The 16540-nt window shown below is 34.8% G+C and overlaps 2 protein-coding genes across 4 annotated transcripts in view; one reads left to right on the forward strand and one right to left on the reverse strand.

Annotated features, from left to right (window-relative positions):
* The first annotated feature begins 236 nt into the window (after positions 1–236).
* Positions 237–4521, forward strand: LOC133174127 (leucine-rich repeat-containing protein 15-like). 2 transcript variants are annotated; one of them, XM_061309171.1, is made up of 3 exons: positions 237–343; positions 822–900; positions 2716–4521. In XM_061309171.1, the coding sequence occupies exon 3, from the start codon at positions 2750–2752 to the stop codon at positions 4496–4498; it is 1749 nt and encodes a 582-aa protein (XP_061165155.1). In that variant the 5' UTR covers positions 237–343; positions 822–900; positions 2716–2749; the 3' UTR covers positions 4499–4521. The 2 variants fall into 2 exon arrangements, with proteins under 2 accessions (XP_061165155.1, XP_061165156.1); XM_061309172.1 differs by lacking the exon at positions 237–343 and adding an exon at positions 642–696.
* Positions 4522–5677: 1156 nt separating this feature from the next.
* The window catches only part of LOC133174124 (uncharacterized), a 72889-nt gene continuing 62026 nt past the window's right edge, over positions 5678–16540 (reverse strand). For both annotated transcript variants that reach the window (XM_061309167.1, XM_061309166.1), the window contains exons 53-63: positions 16371–16484; positions 14110–14667; positions 13840–13953; positions 13495–13726; positions 13204–13394; positions 12925–13062; positions 12654–12770; positions 12089–12421; positions 11622–11864; positions 10124–10255; positions 5678–6770 (exon numbers count right to left, since the gene is read on the reverse strand). In XM_061309167.1, coding sequence (XP_061165151.1) covers positions 6175–6770; positions 10124–10255; positions 11622–11864; positions 12089–12421; positions 12654–12770; positions 12925–13062; positions 13204–13394; positions 13495–13726; positions 13840–13953; positions 14110–14667; positions 16371–16484 — 2768 coding nt within the window. In that variant the 3' untranslated portion in view covers positions 5678–6174. The remainder of the gene's footprint in view (positions 6771–10123; positions 10256–11621; positions 11865–12088; positions 12422–12653; positions 12771–12924; positions 13063–13203; positions 13395–13494; positions 13727–13839; positions 13954–14109; positions 14668–16370; positions 16485–16540) is intronic.

Here is a 16540-nt window from a genome sequence, read left to right on the forward strand (position 1 = left end):
CAGTTAAAGTCAAAAGGATTAGCCAGATTAGTTGATTTGTATATATGTAAATATTGGGCGAAATAGATATTTAAATGAGAGACGTGGATATACTACACACAAAGATGGAAAGTCAAATATTGTTGGATTATAGCAGCGCAAGTGTTTACCATGCTTAAAACCCTGTACAGGTATGATCACTATTTATAGTTCAGTCGGAAATCATCGGCCAGCCTTTGAGGCCGCATTGGATGAAGTTTCTTGATTCACAACACGACTGAATGTAATGTAACATTGTTAAAAGTGTAGGAGGACATTTTTACTGCATAGATCGACAGCCACATTCACCTTACGGCGTTCACAGGTAATTTTTCTAAAACTTTTTTTCCCTTCTCCTTTTTTGTGCATGTTTCCAGGTAAGTTTACAGTTGGGGTACTTTTATGGCATGCAATGACAAACCTATGGTTATAAACAAAGCCATAAAGTATGGACTGGCTTGATTAAAACTTGATTTTTTACCGAACATCTGAGAGTAAAATACCTCCTGAGGTAAAACATAAATTAATACATATCGTCTGCTAGGTACGTGTGCATGTCACACTCTTTCTAAAGGGTGAAGAGACACCATATTTGATATAGATTTTCACACCTAGGAATCATTTTGTCAATAAACTTGTCAGCCGGATCGAAAGAAGGAATAATGACCCAAAGTGATTGTAAATAAACCGTGTTTAATATTGTCTTATCCATTAACCGAATCATAAATTAAAATTTTATTATATATTTGACCAGTTTCTATAGAGGGGGTTAATATTTATATAGTGTGTTTGTTTCATTGCAGTGTACTTCGTGCAACTTGACAAAGCAACTGAAAAATATCTCCAGGAGTCCAGGGGTTTTTCTTCTATGTCACAATCAAGGTTAGTTACAAAAGATTTTATGACTAATTTATACATACTTTAAGGTTTTTAAAAATACTTTGATTTGCATAAAGGAAACATTTGAGTTAAATTATCGAATCTTATTTCGTCATGCATGCACGGCTCCTAGAACACCCCACTTTTGTTGTGCAATGCTCCGCTGCCGCAGTCTTTTACAATTGAAACCATTACACCTCCAAATGTTTTTTTTTTCGTTTTGCTGTATATAAATGGTAATATCGGAATGTGAAAGCCTTGAACACGACCCCCGAAAGCCTAGTCAAAGTTTGACATATGAATATTGTCTAATGCTTCTATCTCAAAATGATATTGAAGGTTGTTATACAAGAGCTGCGATAGAAAAAGACCGCTCTCAGAATTGTTAAAGAGAAGAAATCACAATAGAATTTCCTTTCTTAACGGGATGGAGTGGCCTTTCACTTTAAAGCTAAAATCCTTGCAAAACATAATGAGAGAAAACTCGGTTTGTGAAAATGAATGGTACCATACTAAATCGTACGAATTTGATAAGCAATTGGTGCATCAAACTTGTCAAAATCCGAGATGAAATACCATATTGTTTAAATGTGATCTTTAAAAGTGATATTAATCACGCTGTGGTAGATTGGGATCAAGCGATTATCTTGTCACGCTCGAGTAAATCTTTTTTCTCAGATTTCATTGGCAATTGACACCATCTGATATGACCAAAGATAGTCATCACGAATTTGTTTCCACCAAAATGTCTCTTGTATTTGTGATTTATGACCAGATAAAGATATTGGACCTCTCTGGTTCCATGTCTTGTGTACGGGTAGACGATTTTCGGATTAAATATTTAAACGTATCTGGTAATTAAACCCCTACCTTTGGGTGACCCTCGAGGGCCCATTAACGACATACTTACACCTTTACCCCATTAATCAATAAACTTAATTGTTATTTATTGCACACTGTGTCATCGCCCAATAGCACTTTAAAATTCGAAACATGTTTTTCTCATAATTATAAGGTGGCAGGATCCCAGAACATTTCTGAATTATTCATTATAGTGCAAAATGTTTGTATACAATGGTATACATAAACTATTTCCTCTTATTTGACGAGGCTACAGACTGTTTCCTGATAGGTGGGTCAGGTAAAAACCGTTTGAAACTTCTGTTATTGTCGTCGTTTCTAATACTGCCAATTAATTTTAACCAAAATGTTGTCTCTTGTCTACACAGGTATAAAAACATATGGTCAATTAATTTGAAAATTGAGTAAAGAAAGTTGTTAAAAGATATCAATGGATCCAGTGTTAAATGCTTCGTCTCAAACAGAAAAGGTTTCGCTTTTAGAAGAAATTATCAATTACCTGTGATATTTAGCAGATTTTTTCTTGATGAAAGACCCTGTTTTGTCATGTCCTTTGTCACCTCGTAAATCTGTAATCTTATTATCTGTTAATGTTCTGTAGAAAAAAGTTAGGAGGGTTTATTTTATCTTGCCATTTTTTGTTCTTAATGGGAAGATTCCAGTCGAACATTGTTCGTGCAGCATTATACAACCTAAACCTCTTGAATTGTAAGTTAACACTAATATTTAACTATTATTCGCCAGGATGTCCCTATGAAACAAATTTTTGCATTATTTTTCGATTAAGATTTATGCCTTTAAATACTGAGCTTATCTTACGCCATAAAATCATTTCTTTCATTGCACAAACGTGTCCGCGCATTAATGTTAGTTTTTTAATCTCTATAGCTGTAAAAAAAGACAGGTGTAATTTTGTTTTTTGTATCTATACTAAAGGAAGTTATTCTGTTCTTGTAGGTGAAACGAAAAATGCCCAGACCATCCACAGAAGATGAAGGTGTGCTATTTTGACGTTATTTTTGCTGCTATTTTGTACTGCATTGTTGCCAAGACGGCATCTTGCCCTCCGCCATGCCGATGCCATCAGAAGATGTACACTTATTGTGACAATGCCGCTCTAACCGCCAACCAGTTGGAGGGGGTTTTACAGAGTACCCCAACAACAACGACATACTTAGATTTGAGTCAAAACAGTATTTCATACCTGCCAGACAAAATTTTTGATAACCACCCTCAATTGACCAATGTAAATTTTGCCAGGAATAGCATAGGAAGCATATCCCCAAAGGTTTTCGTGCCGTTAACACACTTGAGAAAGTTGTTTCTAGAAGAGAATAAATTAGTTGTTATCAATTCTGGATTATTTTCGTCACTTAGAGAACTGGAAATTCTTAGACTGGACAAGAATAAAATTGAGGATATTCATAATACCAGCTTTGAAAATCTCACTTATCTGGAGGAAGTTTATCTCAATGACAACCATTTGTTTGAAATCCCTTCATTGTTATTCTCAAAGACGACGAAATTACGGGTATTAGATCTATCTAATAATCTCATAGAATACATTCACGATGGAACTTTTACGTATCTGAATAATTTGGAAGTTTTAACTCTAACAAGTAACAGAATTCGCACGTTACAGTCCTTCACTTTACGTGGACTAGTAAATCTCAAACAGCTGAGTGTTCGTGACAACAGACTCTCACTTTTGCGGGCATCTGATCTGGATCCTGTGCGAAGCAGTTTAAAGGAATTGGATTTATCATCTAATTTACTCTCAGCTCTGAAGAGCAATGTGTTCAGGGATATGGCACACTTACTAAATTTGAACGTCAGCGAAAATAATATTGAGTTTATCAACGACAGTGCGTTTTTTGGGTTATCTCTAGACAAGTTGCTTCTGAATGGCAACAAGTTAACCCAACTCTGGAGGTCTTCCTTTCGTGGAGTGCAGAGGATTGCTTATTTGGATTTAAGCGCTAATGAAATAGCACGCATAGAAACGGGAGCATTTGATAGTTTCAATGAATTTATATTTGTACTGGATCTTTCCAAAAATAAACTTACAAAAGTACAACATGGTATGGTGCGAGACATGATATATCTACAAGTATTAAACTTAGCCCAGAATCAAATAGACGAAATAGTTAATACTGCAATGAAAGACCTAACAAACCTACAGGAACTCGATATTAGTGAAAATAAATTTACTGTAGTTGATTCAAAGGATTTCATAGGACCTCTCAATTCTTTAAGACGTTTTTCTTTAGAGTGTAATAAATTGTCAAAATTTAAGAATTTTAATTTCAACAGGGAAATTTATGTTTCAATGAATCTAACACTCTCTCAAGTTCAGTCACGGTCTGTGAATGTTTCTTGGCCGTATGAAAAGGGACTTCAAATGTACTGGTCTTTGATTATTAAGTGTGTTGATTCGAATACATGTTCGTTCGACTCACAGCCCATATTTTTACCAGCCTATCAGGAAAGTCATGTAATAGACAACCTACAGCCAATATCGCAGTACTATGTGTGTATTAACCCAGTATTTGTTGAGAAAAACGTCCATGTTGAACAGTGTCTCTTCATCATGACGTCAGAGGAAATAGTGACCACTACAAAGACGCCCTCAACGGTGATAAATTCACTGGCCACGTCTGGTGCTTCATCAAGGACTAAATTTTGTGCAATTTTGTCATTGACATATTTAATGATTTTTTTGTATGAATCAATAATGTAAATATACAGGAACTATAATATCTTGTCATCTTTAGTTTCTTTTCACAAAATGTTTACGAAAGTTCATGCGAAGGTCTCATATAAAAAGTAAGTCTTTCTTTGCTGTGGTGTCCTAAATATTCTCTACATTGAACTTGAAATGCATCTAAATCAAAACATCTAGGCAATAAATACGGGCTTATTTTCCTGGTAACACTCATAATGTTTTTCAATTCAGAAATAATTTTATGAGATGAACCACGTCAATAGGATTTGTTGGTAAAAGGCCTTCAGAATTTCCAATGATAAGAAAATTCGTGTTAAATTTACGAAATGTTTAGGTGCTGTACTTTACATCGGCCTAGGCAAGCTCGTAAAATACTTTCTGTATTGATTTTGGGATATCATTTTAAAGATGGAACCAGAGTCCACGGCAGTAAGCTTTTCTCCAGATCTAAACACACAACGTGCACAAGGGGCGGATGTCGCGGGGGTTCTGAACTTCAAGTTTTGTTTTAAGCATTTGTCTTCTCTGCGCCATTGCAAATATTTACCATTGAATGACGACCAAAATATTGGCCCTTTCTTGTTTCACATTATGGCCCAACTGTTAATGCATAATCGTGTTTGGATAAATTCAAGAATGAAAAGTTATGATTTAAGTGGTCTATTCAAGTGACAGCTAAGGAATTTTAAGTAAACATCACAGGCCTGAGGTATAGGTAAGCAATTTACCTCCCAATAATCGAAAGTGCACGTTGCATTAAAACAAACAGAAACTTCTGTTTAGTGACAGGGTTTTCTATTGATATAGAGAGCAAAACGTGCAAATTATTGAAGATTTTGACAAATTGTGCCAATTTATAACTCCGGATGCAGTTGCAGGCAAATGTTCAAAAACGGATTAGAAAAGGTTTTAATCATGGTTCATCTAACGGCTATAACAGGACATCCCACCTCTTTAACGGCATAGAGTCTGTCAAATTCCAGCCACCAATTAGAACTTTTTCTACTTTGATGTACCTTAATTGACGCTTTGATGTGCCGACAGGTCTTTGTCACCTTTTGTTGGCCCGATCCAGGTGACCAACCGTTCAGGCGACTATTCATGCCCAACAGGGTCTAAATCGTTTCCTGATTTTCAAATATAAAGCAGTCTTTTATTCTAGACACTAAAGCGAATTTAAATGGAAAATACAAGTCATAAAAAATATTTTTTATTACAAAGCTATATAGTGCAAAGTTGAACACTTTTGCAAAACTTGATTTCTCTATCATTCGTTAGACTCAAAAACATTTTTCTTTATGATACAAAACAATAAACAAAAATCCCACTCTTATATCATGCATTCTTTAATACTGTTTGTTAGTCAGTAAATAAAAAAATATATATATGTGACAATATTAAAAGAATATATTTGATGTAACCAAACCACTGTCCACAAACACTTGTTAACCACTAAAAAGACTACCAAATGGCACTTCAGATAAATACAACTAGGTATATATAAAGAGTTCATTGATATAAATATGAGTTGAAATACATGTACACTGTATATTTTGACTTGGTATGGTACATTATATTACAACCACGTAAAATATGCTGCAAAACATCTGCTGCTTAGATTCATATTTTACAAAACATATGTAATTTGTTAAAGTTACCCTACATGGAATGAAATTAAACAATTTATAATGCTAGTTTCCATCATCTTCACCGAATTCGCACATTTGATTAATGACGTCACTCTCGATTCCTCTCAAGGCACTGTAACTGTTCAGTTTTATCAGATCTTTATCGTCTGCGGACGCGATGTCCTTGATTTCTTGTGCTGCCAGCTGTCCAGCTGTGTCCAAACCGATTCCTATAGCGATGACGTGGGTGCCGTCATCCTTTAATTCCCTCGCTGCCGGGAGGGTCTCAGTTGCGTTAATATTTGACCCTTCGTCCGTTATTAGGATCACCACGTTCTTTGCTGACCGTCTGGCGCCAAAGTCATTCTGCAGCAGACCGTGAGCGGTCCTTAAAGCCAGCGCCGTATTGGTACCTCCGGGTTTGTACCTCACACCTTCTATCGCAGTAGTCATCGCAGACAGAGCAGAATAACGACTAAAACTGAACACAATCTTGACCTCCTGATTAAAGGTAATCATGGCGAACCTGTTGTTTCTGGAAATTTTGTGCATCTTTTCCACGACAGAACTGGTGAAATTCTTGATCAGTCGGAAGTTTTCTGGCCCAACACTCGAAGAGGAATCAACAACAATGGCAATATCGAAGCTGTTTGAGCATGCTACAAAAGACAACATACCCAATATTAGGAAATACATAGTATGCAAAACAGAATGTAATTAAAAAAATACATTTAACATGCATATTTAGAATGAGCAACAAATGAAATACGCGCTTTTATAATTAGTAGACATGGATGCAACACAAAACACATTTCCCAGATAAGTTAGAAAAAATACGTTAAAAGTTTGTTTTAATTTATAGATATTGAGACAACTTCTTTTTATGTATATAATTTTTGCAACTTAACATTACACCTCACATGGACACCTGTAAAGAATTTTGAAATTGATATAACACAATCACATTGATTACACGTGCCATAAAGGTATTTTATATATAAAACTTGATTAAAATAAAATTTAAAAAAAAACTTCCTACGTCTATTTAAACGATAGAATCTGAGAAAATGTGCAAACACCTGCATCAGGTTATTTTGAACATAAAACCTCTTGGTATTTATTACACGATTCTGTAAGCAGATACACTATACAAACTGGTACGAATAGTTGCCAAGGTATTTAGTACCCAAGATGTAAAATACATTCCTTCATAATCCAGGTATTGTTATAAAAATATAAAAATATTAAGAGTATATATATATATATATATATATATATATATATATATATATATATATATATATATATATATATATATATATATATATTCTTCGTTTCTTAGTGATTAATACTGCAAGGTAAAAATATTAAACGTTCTTGAAGACATATTACATATCTTACAAGGAAATAATATTATTATGAACGATTAGTGAAAAAAAAAAATCACGACATAATAGAGAAATAATTCAGGCGATTCTGAAAACTGTATAAACTCGACAGATTAGAAACATACAATTTAAGATAACCAAAACCCCTTTTAATTCGACTTCATAGCCGCATTAAACCCGTTTATCACATTTTCCGGACCATTGAATAAAGGGAAAAAATTAAACAGCAAGGTACTCTCTATATACGGTGTCTTAATGTGTTCATTCCCAATATGTTTTTGTGAGAAAGAAATCGATTTATTTGTTAGATATAGAATGGTCGACATTGCGCACCTTAAGAATGGAAATATCTTAAACATTTTAATGAGAAAAATTATTACATATAAAAATTTGAAAGTGTGACTTCCTTTGAAACGAGAAATTGGATATTTGAGCTTGAATGAATTTTAAATGGTGACACAAATTGATTTTGTTTGTTGAAGATATTTTAAAGGAATCTAGATAAAGGGAAATAATGCATTTTAATTTTTAATTCACAATAGTATATTTAAAAAAAAAAAATGTTTACTTATTGGATATATTTATATTTATAACAACGTAATGTCATCTTTTTAGGTTGTTTTATAAATGCCAGTTTGCATCATTCATATTACGGTATATTAAGTCCTATAGAGGATATGCAATTTAAGTTGGGCATGTAATAATTTCAGAGGGGGATCAATAGAATTTTTGTATGCGTGCGAAGCACATGTGAAATATGTAAAAAAAAAAAATCCCGTCTCATTCGTGGAATGGATTATATATTCAACTAAAATACAGAATTTTTCTGTTTATTAGATTTTCTTCGGTTTTCCTTTTGGTTTTCCTTTTGCCCCTATTAGCTCTCTTTTCTGGAATTCAAAACAATATTTCGTTGTGAATATATATAGGTCCATATGAAAAAGGTTGATACATTTTATTATCAATAATAAGGTAAGTTTAATTCTCTCCTGAGTAAAGTAGAATTAGTGTTTGATAAGTAACCCCCCCCCCATCCGTTGCCAAAAGTCATTTTTCATATAATTTTGATTTTTCCCTCTTTTACCACTAGAGTGATTTCAGCCAACTTATTAAAAAGCATATTTGGATTAGGGGATCCAACTTGGGTCATTAATAAAATGATACTCCCCCCTTTCCAAGGTAAAAATGAAATAAGAGGAGATAAAAGATGTGGTCATTAAAAGTTTTTGGAAACAAAATTAATGATAACTGTATTAAGGTCTCACGACACGTTTTCAAATATCTGTTTTGTTTCTCCTTGAAATATATAAGAAATATATAAGATATTAACATTATCTTGTGATTTCTAAACTGTTTTCAAAATGTCTCAGAAAAATAAATACAAAAACATTGTGGTTGACCATTTAAGTGATTTCAAATAGGATTATATAGGAAACATGATCCTTTGGTATCTTACACAAATGCCTGGTAAGGTACCTCAATTTTCTGTGGGGAAACTTGTTAAAATAGAAGTACTTCAATGGCACATTCTTGTGAAAATTATACGTATTATTGAGGAACGTGTCATCTGACCTTAAGACTAGTACCTTAGGTTCAAGGCTTTTACGTCATGACCATCTTGCCATATAACTCCAAATTATAGCATGAAAGATGTTTTAAGGTTAACATTTTCATAATGACTGTTTTGAGATGAGAGTGTGTAAGAGGTTGGGGTTTGAAGAGGGTGCTTAAGACATGTTCCATCAGGGGTCCGTTTTACAAATTTTGCCAAATACATGTAAATGTTTCTGTTAAAAATTGCAAACATATAAAAACATTGCTCTAAATTTTGAAGGTTTTGTAAGGGTAATGTAAATTCAAAATATTTAAAAAAAAAAAAAAAAAAAAAAAAAATTCATTTTATAAAATCAAAAACCTGTGACCTTTGATGCAGGACAGGTTTCGCTTCAAAGATTACTAGAGATACTGAGAGTGAGCTTATACTAAATGATGCATCCCAATACTCTTCATTTTCTGTTCATGTACAATATTATCAACCGGACAAGTTAGCACAGACCACGGAAATTAGGTCATTATTGTCAAACACTAGTCGTTATTTCCAGAGATGTATCAGAGTGTGACATAAAATTTAATCCGAACGTCATCTTTGACGGCGAGCAACGCAGATGGATTCCCTTCAATCGCATTCTGAAAAAAAAAAGCTGCCGTGTCACTACACTAGTTGAACTCGAGGGGTCCTAACAAAATATTCTGAATCATGCACAGGTACCAAGTATCGAGAAGGGGGGAGGTAGGGGGGGGGGCTGTCCCTTCAAAGGCCGGTTGCCCCCTTTTTTGTTTCAGTATCATGAGTAAGGTCCGTCAAATAGTTCCATGCTATTAAATGTATCTAAATTTTTTTTGTCGAAATAATTGTAACCGCCCCATTTTTTTACTTGACATTTCTTTAGGTAAGTTAGAAGTTCTTTATCCGGAAGGCCCTTACTTTCAAAAACGATGCTACGTGCCTGATGCATGCAGTAATTTAATTTGTGATATTTTATCCCCCTCCCCCATATACAAATCTAATTTGTAGGGCGTAAGAAATTGGTAGAATATCTCTCAATAAGAGAATCAGTACTCACCAATCTCACAAAGAGCTCCAGTGAATCCTGGGATGCATTCACACCTGTAAGTTCCGGTTACAGCAGCAGACACACAACGACCGCCATGTTTACATTTTATTTCATTGGTGTCACATATGTCTTTGTTCATGTCTAAAAGTACATAAAACGATATTAATTTATTTTTCCATGCTACAGAATTGAGTACATAGAGTGATCTAGTAGAAGACATGAAGTTAGACTATGAAAAATGAATTGTGAAAGTTCAGTTTTTCTATTGATTCTGCATTTATTTATCAACAATGCCGATATCGATCAAAACTTGAAAATAGTTTTCATCTCCAAAGTACATTATACGGTATATATTTTATAAAATTAATTTGAATTGAATAAATCCGAATCTGCTTATTGCGTCCGTACAAATATTATCAAAATGTGGAAAACTGAATTTAGTTGTAAGCAACCATGCCATTTCAAGACACATATGTATATGTACAAGAATCGAATTACTTGGTGCTAACTATTATGGTGTCCGGATAGGGCCATTTGCAAAAGCTCAACAGCGCGTTCAGAAAAAACACGCCATCGCCCTAACACACAACACGCTAACATGCTTTCAAGCAACACGCCGTCGCTAACACACAACACGCCGTCGCCCCAACACGCTTTCAAACAACACCCTGTTGCGCTAACACAACTTTACACAACACGCCGTCGCGCTGTCACACAACTCGCTAACACAACTTTGTGACAGCGCGACGGCGAGTTGTGTGTTAGCGCAACGGAGTGTTGTGCGAACTTGTGTTGGTGTGACGGCGTGTTGTTCAATGAAGTGTTAGCGCGATGGCGTGTTGTGTGTTAGCGCGACGGCGTGTTTTTTCTGAACGCGCTGTTGAGCATTTGCAAATGGCCCTATCCGGACACCATAAACTATTGATAAAACTTTGTCATGGAAAAGTCCTACTGAAACAATTGTGAACAAGATATTCAAGAGAAATGGCATTTTAAGAAGAATAAGATATTTCATGTCAAAGGATGCGCTGTTGAAGATTTTTAACACTATGAATTTTCCTCATTTTTCAATTTTGATATTACTGTTGTTGTACTATATGGAGCAATCCAAGAAATGCTGAAAATGTGAAGAAAAAAACTTTTTAATATTACAAAAACGTGCTACCAAGGTCATTCTGAACATCAGAAATTTTCAAATTTCATCAGATCTTCTGTCATGTTTACACAACAAAACTGTACCTGCCTCTATCAGATTACAATATCTATAGTAAATTCATTTTATTTATAAAGTATTACATGGGTTAATGCCAGATTATTCAAATGTTTAAATATGTATCAGAAATTAACCAGAGGTAAACAATTAAGATGTACTTATGTACACAGGACAAAGAACTGAGTATTATAAAAGATCTTTCAGTGTTTCAGGAATGCCTTGAGTGAAAGCATATCATTATATTTTGTTATATTCATTGAAAACTTCAAGAAAAAGAAAACAAAAATAATCTACCTGGTGAACACATTTTGTTGAAAATAGCGCCCCCTACACCCGGAAGTGCAGAATAATCATTGACCCAAAAAACGTTTTCAGACGCAGGCTGAGAGGCAATGTCGTCAATTTCCTGTCTCTCCATATCTCCAGAAAAGTCGACGGCGACAACAAATACATGAACTCCTTGTTCCCTCAATCGAAGAGCCTCAGGTACAGTGTCGTCAGCATTAATATTAGAGTTACCGTCCGTGATCAAAATTACTGACAAATAAATAAATAAATAAATCTATTTATCGTAAACAATTTTAAATCACACAACAGGTCTTGGAAGAAATAATTTTGCTACTAAAATATATCTTATATTAATGATCTTACTGGTGATTGGCGAACGTTCAGAATCAGCCACAATTGGCAAATTATGTACTGTGAAATGTAATTTGCTTTTAATAATATGACAAGTTTGAAAGCATACGCAATATACATACAAGTGTTTGGAGCGCTAGGTCTGTCACCATTGTTAAGGTTAAATATTTCTTGTCGAATCATTCTCAGTCCAGCGGCTGTATTTGTACTCCCGTATCTGTACTGCATGGCCGATATTGCGTTCATAACTTCCTTTTTGGTGAAGAAGCTGTTAAGATAGAATCCCATTTGAGGCTCTGAGCTGTAGGAGACAAGGGCAACATGATTGTCTGTTTGACCGATAGATATTTTTTCCACCAATGAGTAAACGAATTCTTTCATTCGGTCAACATTGTCTATTCCAACGCTCCCGGAAGCATCCACGAGGAAGGCGATATCGGCAACATTATCATTAACTAAAGCAAGAAAATTATACAGTGCATAAAAGTAAGAAATTGCTGATCAATCTGACAGTGAGTGCATTCTCTATTAGATATTAATTACCATCTTGTGCGAAATGTTTTCCATACAAAAAAAAAAAAAAAAAAAAAAAAACTGATTTATTTACTTAAATTATCATAAGCCTTGATTACGTGCTATTTCCCAGCTCCTTATTAAGAAATATACATTCATATTTACTGAACTTACTTTCTTCACAGTTCTTTCCAGCGAATCCTTTGGTACATGTACATGTGTATTCCGTACTCGATAAACTTGTACATGTTCCATTGTTCTGACAAGGATTGTCACTACAGGCAGTGTTCTCTTTTAAGTGAATTGAAAAGAAATATACATATGCAATTATATATACTAGTATTATAAACTTCTAAAGATTATTTAATATAGCATTAACATCTAGGGAATAAACCCCAAATATCTGTGTTTAAAAGTTGCATTTAATTAAGAATCTTAGAAGTACCATTGCAAAGATACGTCATAATAGTATCAGTAAGACTTGTCAAGCTATCGCCATTTGAAAGGAAATGTGCGTTGGCCAGCATCGGTGGCGATACAGCAGTCTTAAGGAACTTTTTATCCGATTCTGAAAGGTCAATTCCTAGAAAGGAAAATACACAATAAATGCATATATTTCCGGATATTCCAAAAATGAAGAACAGGAAAAAAAATAGTTACTCAGCATCAGCTAATTTTAAAATATTCAAAGTTAACTCTAGTTAGTCTTATGTATCCTCCATACCAATTCCAATAATATTAGTTCCCTCCATTTTTAGTTTTCCAGCCTCTCTAATGAGTTCATTCTCTTTGCGCATGCTCTTTGTAATAAAGATAATGGTATTTTGTACATTGGAACGGTCAGAAGGTGTTCCGAAAATCCTTATTCGTGCTTTACGAAGAGCTTCCATTGGCACAGGGTCTGAACCTTGACGTCTTCAAACGAAAGAGATTTGTATTATTTGAGAATATTGGATGTAAATTGAATTTTAATACCATTATGCAAATGGCAAATGTACAACGGAACACAACCTACCGTATTCCAGATACTGCTGAATTTACATTTCTCTTCTTCAAACCCTCCCTTAAATCAACTCGCACCATAGCACTTCCGGCGAACTGCACAATTCCGACGCGGAAACCAGTTCTACGGAAAGCCATTCTTCTTACGAGCTGCTTAATGAACTTTTTCATATCCCTGAGCTCTTTTCGACTTACATATCTAGATGCATCAACAGCAAAAACAATGTCTCCCGTAGATGGACATCCTTAAATAGAAAAAAATTAATTACATAGCTGAACTAAAAATTTTATGGAAATAATAAAATTATGCGCGATAAGAAAACTACATATTATATAAGGTAATAATGTTTATTCATACTCTTTTGGCAGAGATCTCCGGAAAAGCCAGGTTTACATTCACAAAGAAATCCTCCATTGTTGTTTCTGCATTGTCCTCCGTTTCTGCAAGGACTGTCAGCGCAGTAGTCATTGCCTTTGATTAAAAACTCCAAAGTAAGTGACAGTTTTGGTACATATATAATTTGACAAGTCATTCCTATCTGTGTGTACTAGCATTAAAGTTTACGCGAAAGTGAAAAAAATACATGGCATGAAATGAAATAGCTAAAAATAAAAAAAAATATCTTACTATCGTAGATTGGATCCAAAACCTCATCTCGCATTTCATAAAGCTTGGCATCGTCTTCAATTTCCATCGCTTTTATCCCTTGAGCCAGCGCGATGCTTTCCACCTCATCTCGCCTCTGCATGTCTACTGTTAAGGGAACAATCTGAATATCAGATCCAATGGTCAATTCTGCCTCCTGCATTGTTGTATCCTCGTTAACTTCTACAGACCCGTCTGTTATGAGATAGGCAACGTTCTTCACATTTGGTCGGTCTCCGTTACCATTGAACATATTCGTGCGGAGGCTTCTCAATGCACCCGCCATGTTTGCTTTTCCTCTGGTGTAACCAATATGGTCGACCATTCTTGTAATAGTGTTGGTGTCTCTATACTGACCAATGCCAAATTGTATCATGGGGGACGAACTGTATTTCATGGCACCGACCCTAATGTCACATTCTTCAATGTTCATTTCTCGAACAAGGTAGTCAACATACCCTTTAATACGCCTAAAAGTATATTCTCCGATACCATCCGAAGAATCCATGACAAACACGACATCTGCTGGATTTCCACATTCTTAGAAGGAAAAAAAATGAAAAAAAATTACGGATTTTTAAGCAGAAATTTAATTTTTAAAAAGTTTCTTTTGAACAATTAAACAATAAATGCACCAATTTAGTTTTTAAACAGCTTCTTGAGAACATAAGAAGAGTAATTAAAAATATTAGTATTAACAACTGTAGTTTAAAATTCAAAATAGTTACAAAATATTCATCTTTGTGCAAGTACTTTGGTTTGTCAGCTTGAATATGGAAATAACGAACAGTATTCAAGTTCAAAGTCCATTTAGACAATACAAATTGGAAGCAGAGCAAACACGGACCTCCAAAAGCATTAGAGGTGGGATCAGGTGCCATAAAGTAGTGAGCATCCCCTGCCGACCGGTTACATCCGCCGTGTGCTCCTTGTCATGATCGGGAAAACGGAAAAAAAATCCGTAGATAATTCAATTGTTTAAATAATGGCCTAACAATAGGACATGAAAAACGTCAGTCCGCATTTGACATAATGATAGGTTGTATTTGCTGACAAGGTCATTGTATCGACCATAAAATTTGCAAAATGATGACTTAAAACAAGACTGTTGATATCCTTGTTTCATGAACTTCTTGTCAATAGCTTGCCTCGTTTTAGAAATTGTTCATACGAGGGGTGATCAAAAAGTTCGCGAACCATCTCTATTTTTACAAAACCACAATTCAAATCAGAATGAAATTTGGCACACATATAGTCATACACATATTCTATAAATAGCAGGTGTTATATAATGTTTTGCTCGTGTTTGTGACGTCACAAAGTGAAAATGACGTCAATATGTAGGTGACTTGTGACAAAAAATGGTTGACTCAGTCGTACTCGAGCAACGAACGGCTGTAAAGTTTATAAACAATAACTTGCATGGTAAGAAATATAGGACTCGGAAAAAATCTTTTAGCTTCTGTGAACAGAACGTCACGGAGCATGTCACGTGACCGCCTGGATCACGTGATTCGCTAATGGGCAGAACAATGGCAGATGTGCATTATAATCGGAGAGGACTACTTTAACAAAATAATGAGCACTGAAACCTCATTTTATATCTTTTAAGGAAGTAATTCAATTAGTTTGCGAACTTTTTTATCACCCCTCGTAGAGCATGCTCTTGCGTATCGAATGTGCAGAACTGTATTGTTATGGATTTATAATTTAGTCTTTGACCATAACGCTACAGATCCCGTAAAGCAAATATGGTGCAATTTACGGCACAAAATTTTCTGCGTACTTTGGGGATGTATTTCGCCACTTTCCAGCATTGGTCAATCAATTGCCTTTCATTCCCTAATTCTAGCCATATTCTATAACCAAACTGTATATTTTATCCACCTCCTTACCCTTTCTAGTCGTCTTTACAGACCAATAAACTCGCTTGTTGTGAATTTGTTGTCGGAATAAAATTTACAACAAGCGAGTTTTTGGTCTGTAGTTCTGCAGCTAGTATCGAATCAACTGGGGAACATAAACCTCATATATGCAGGTGATAAGGGTATATTGCTACATTAGTAAAAGAAGCTGACGATTGAAAAATTGAAGTCATTACTTTATCATAAAACTTTGTTGTTAGGTAACCATTAAAGTCTTTTTCTAGTATAATATCCAAATATGAAACAGATGTGTCAGACTATGTAATATTGTGATTTTTATGGTCTGTTTAAGTGTTATTAATATAGAATAATCCTTACTTTGGTCACAGTTTTTCCCATGGTAGCCATTTGTACACACACACTGATACGATCCAATGCCGTCTATACAGAAGGCGCCGTTTTGACAAGGCTTAGTGGCACAAGTGTTTGCATCTATAAGTAAGTGTTACAATTATGCACAATATCTTACAATGCATCAATTAAAAGAG

The sequence above is a fragment of the Saccostrea echinata genome, unplaced genomic scaffold (genome assembly GCF_033153115.1).
Source record: "Saccostrea echinata isolate AGI-Se365-2 ecotype Australia unplaced genomic scaffold, CSIRO_AGI_Sech_v1 ptg000057l, whole genome shotgun sequence".
NCBI lineage: Eukaryota > Metazoa > Mollusca > Bivalvia > Ostreida > Ostreidae > Saccostrea > Saccostrea echinata.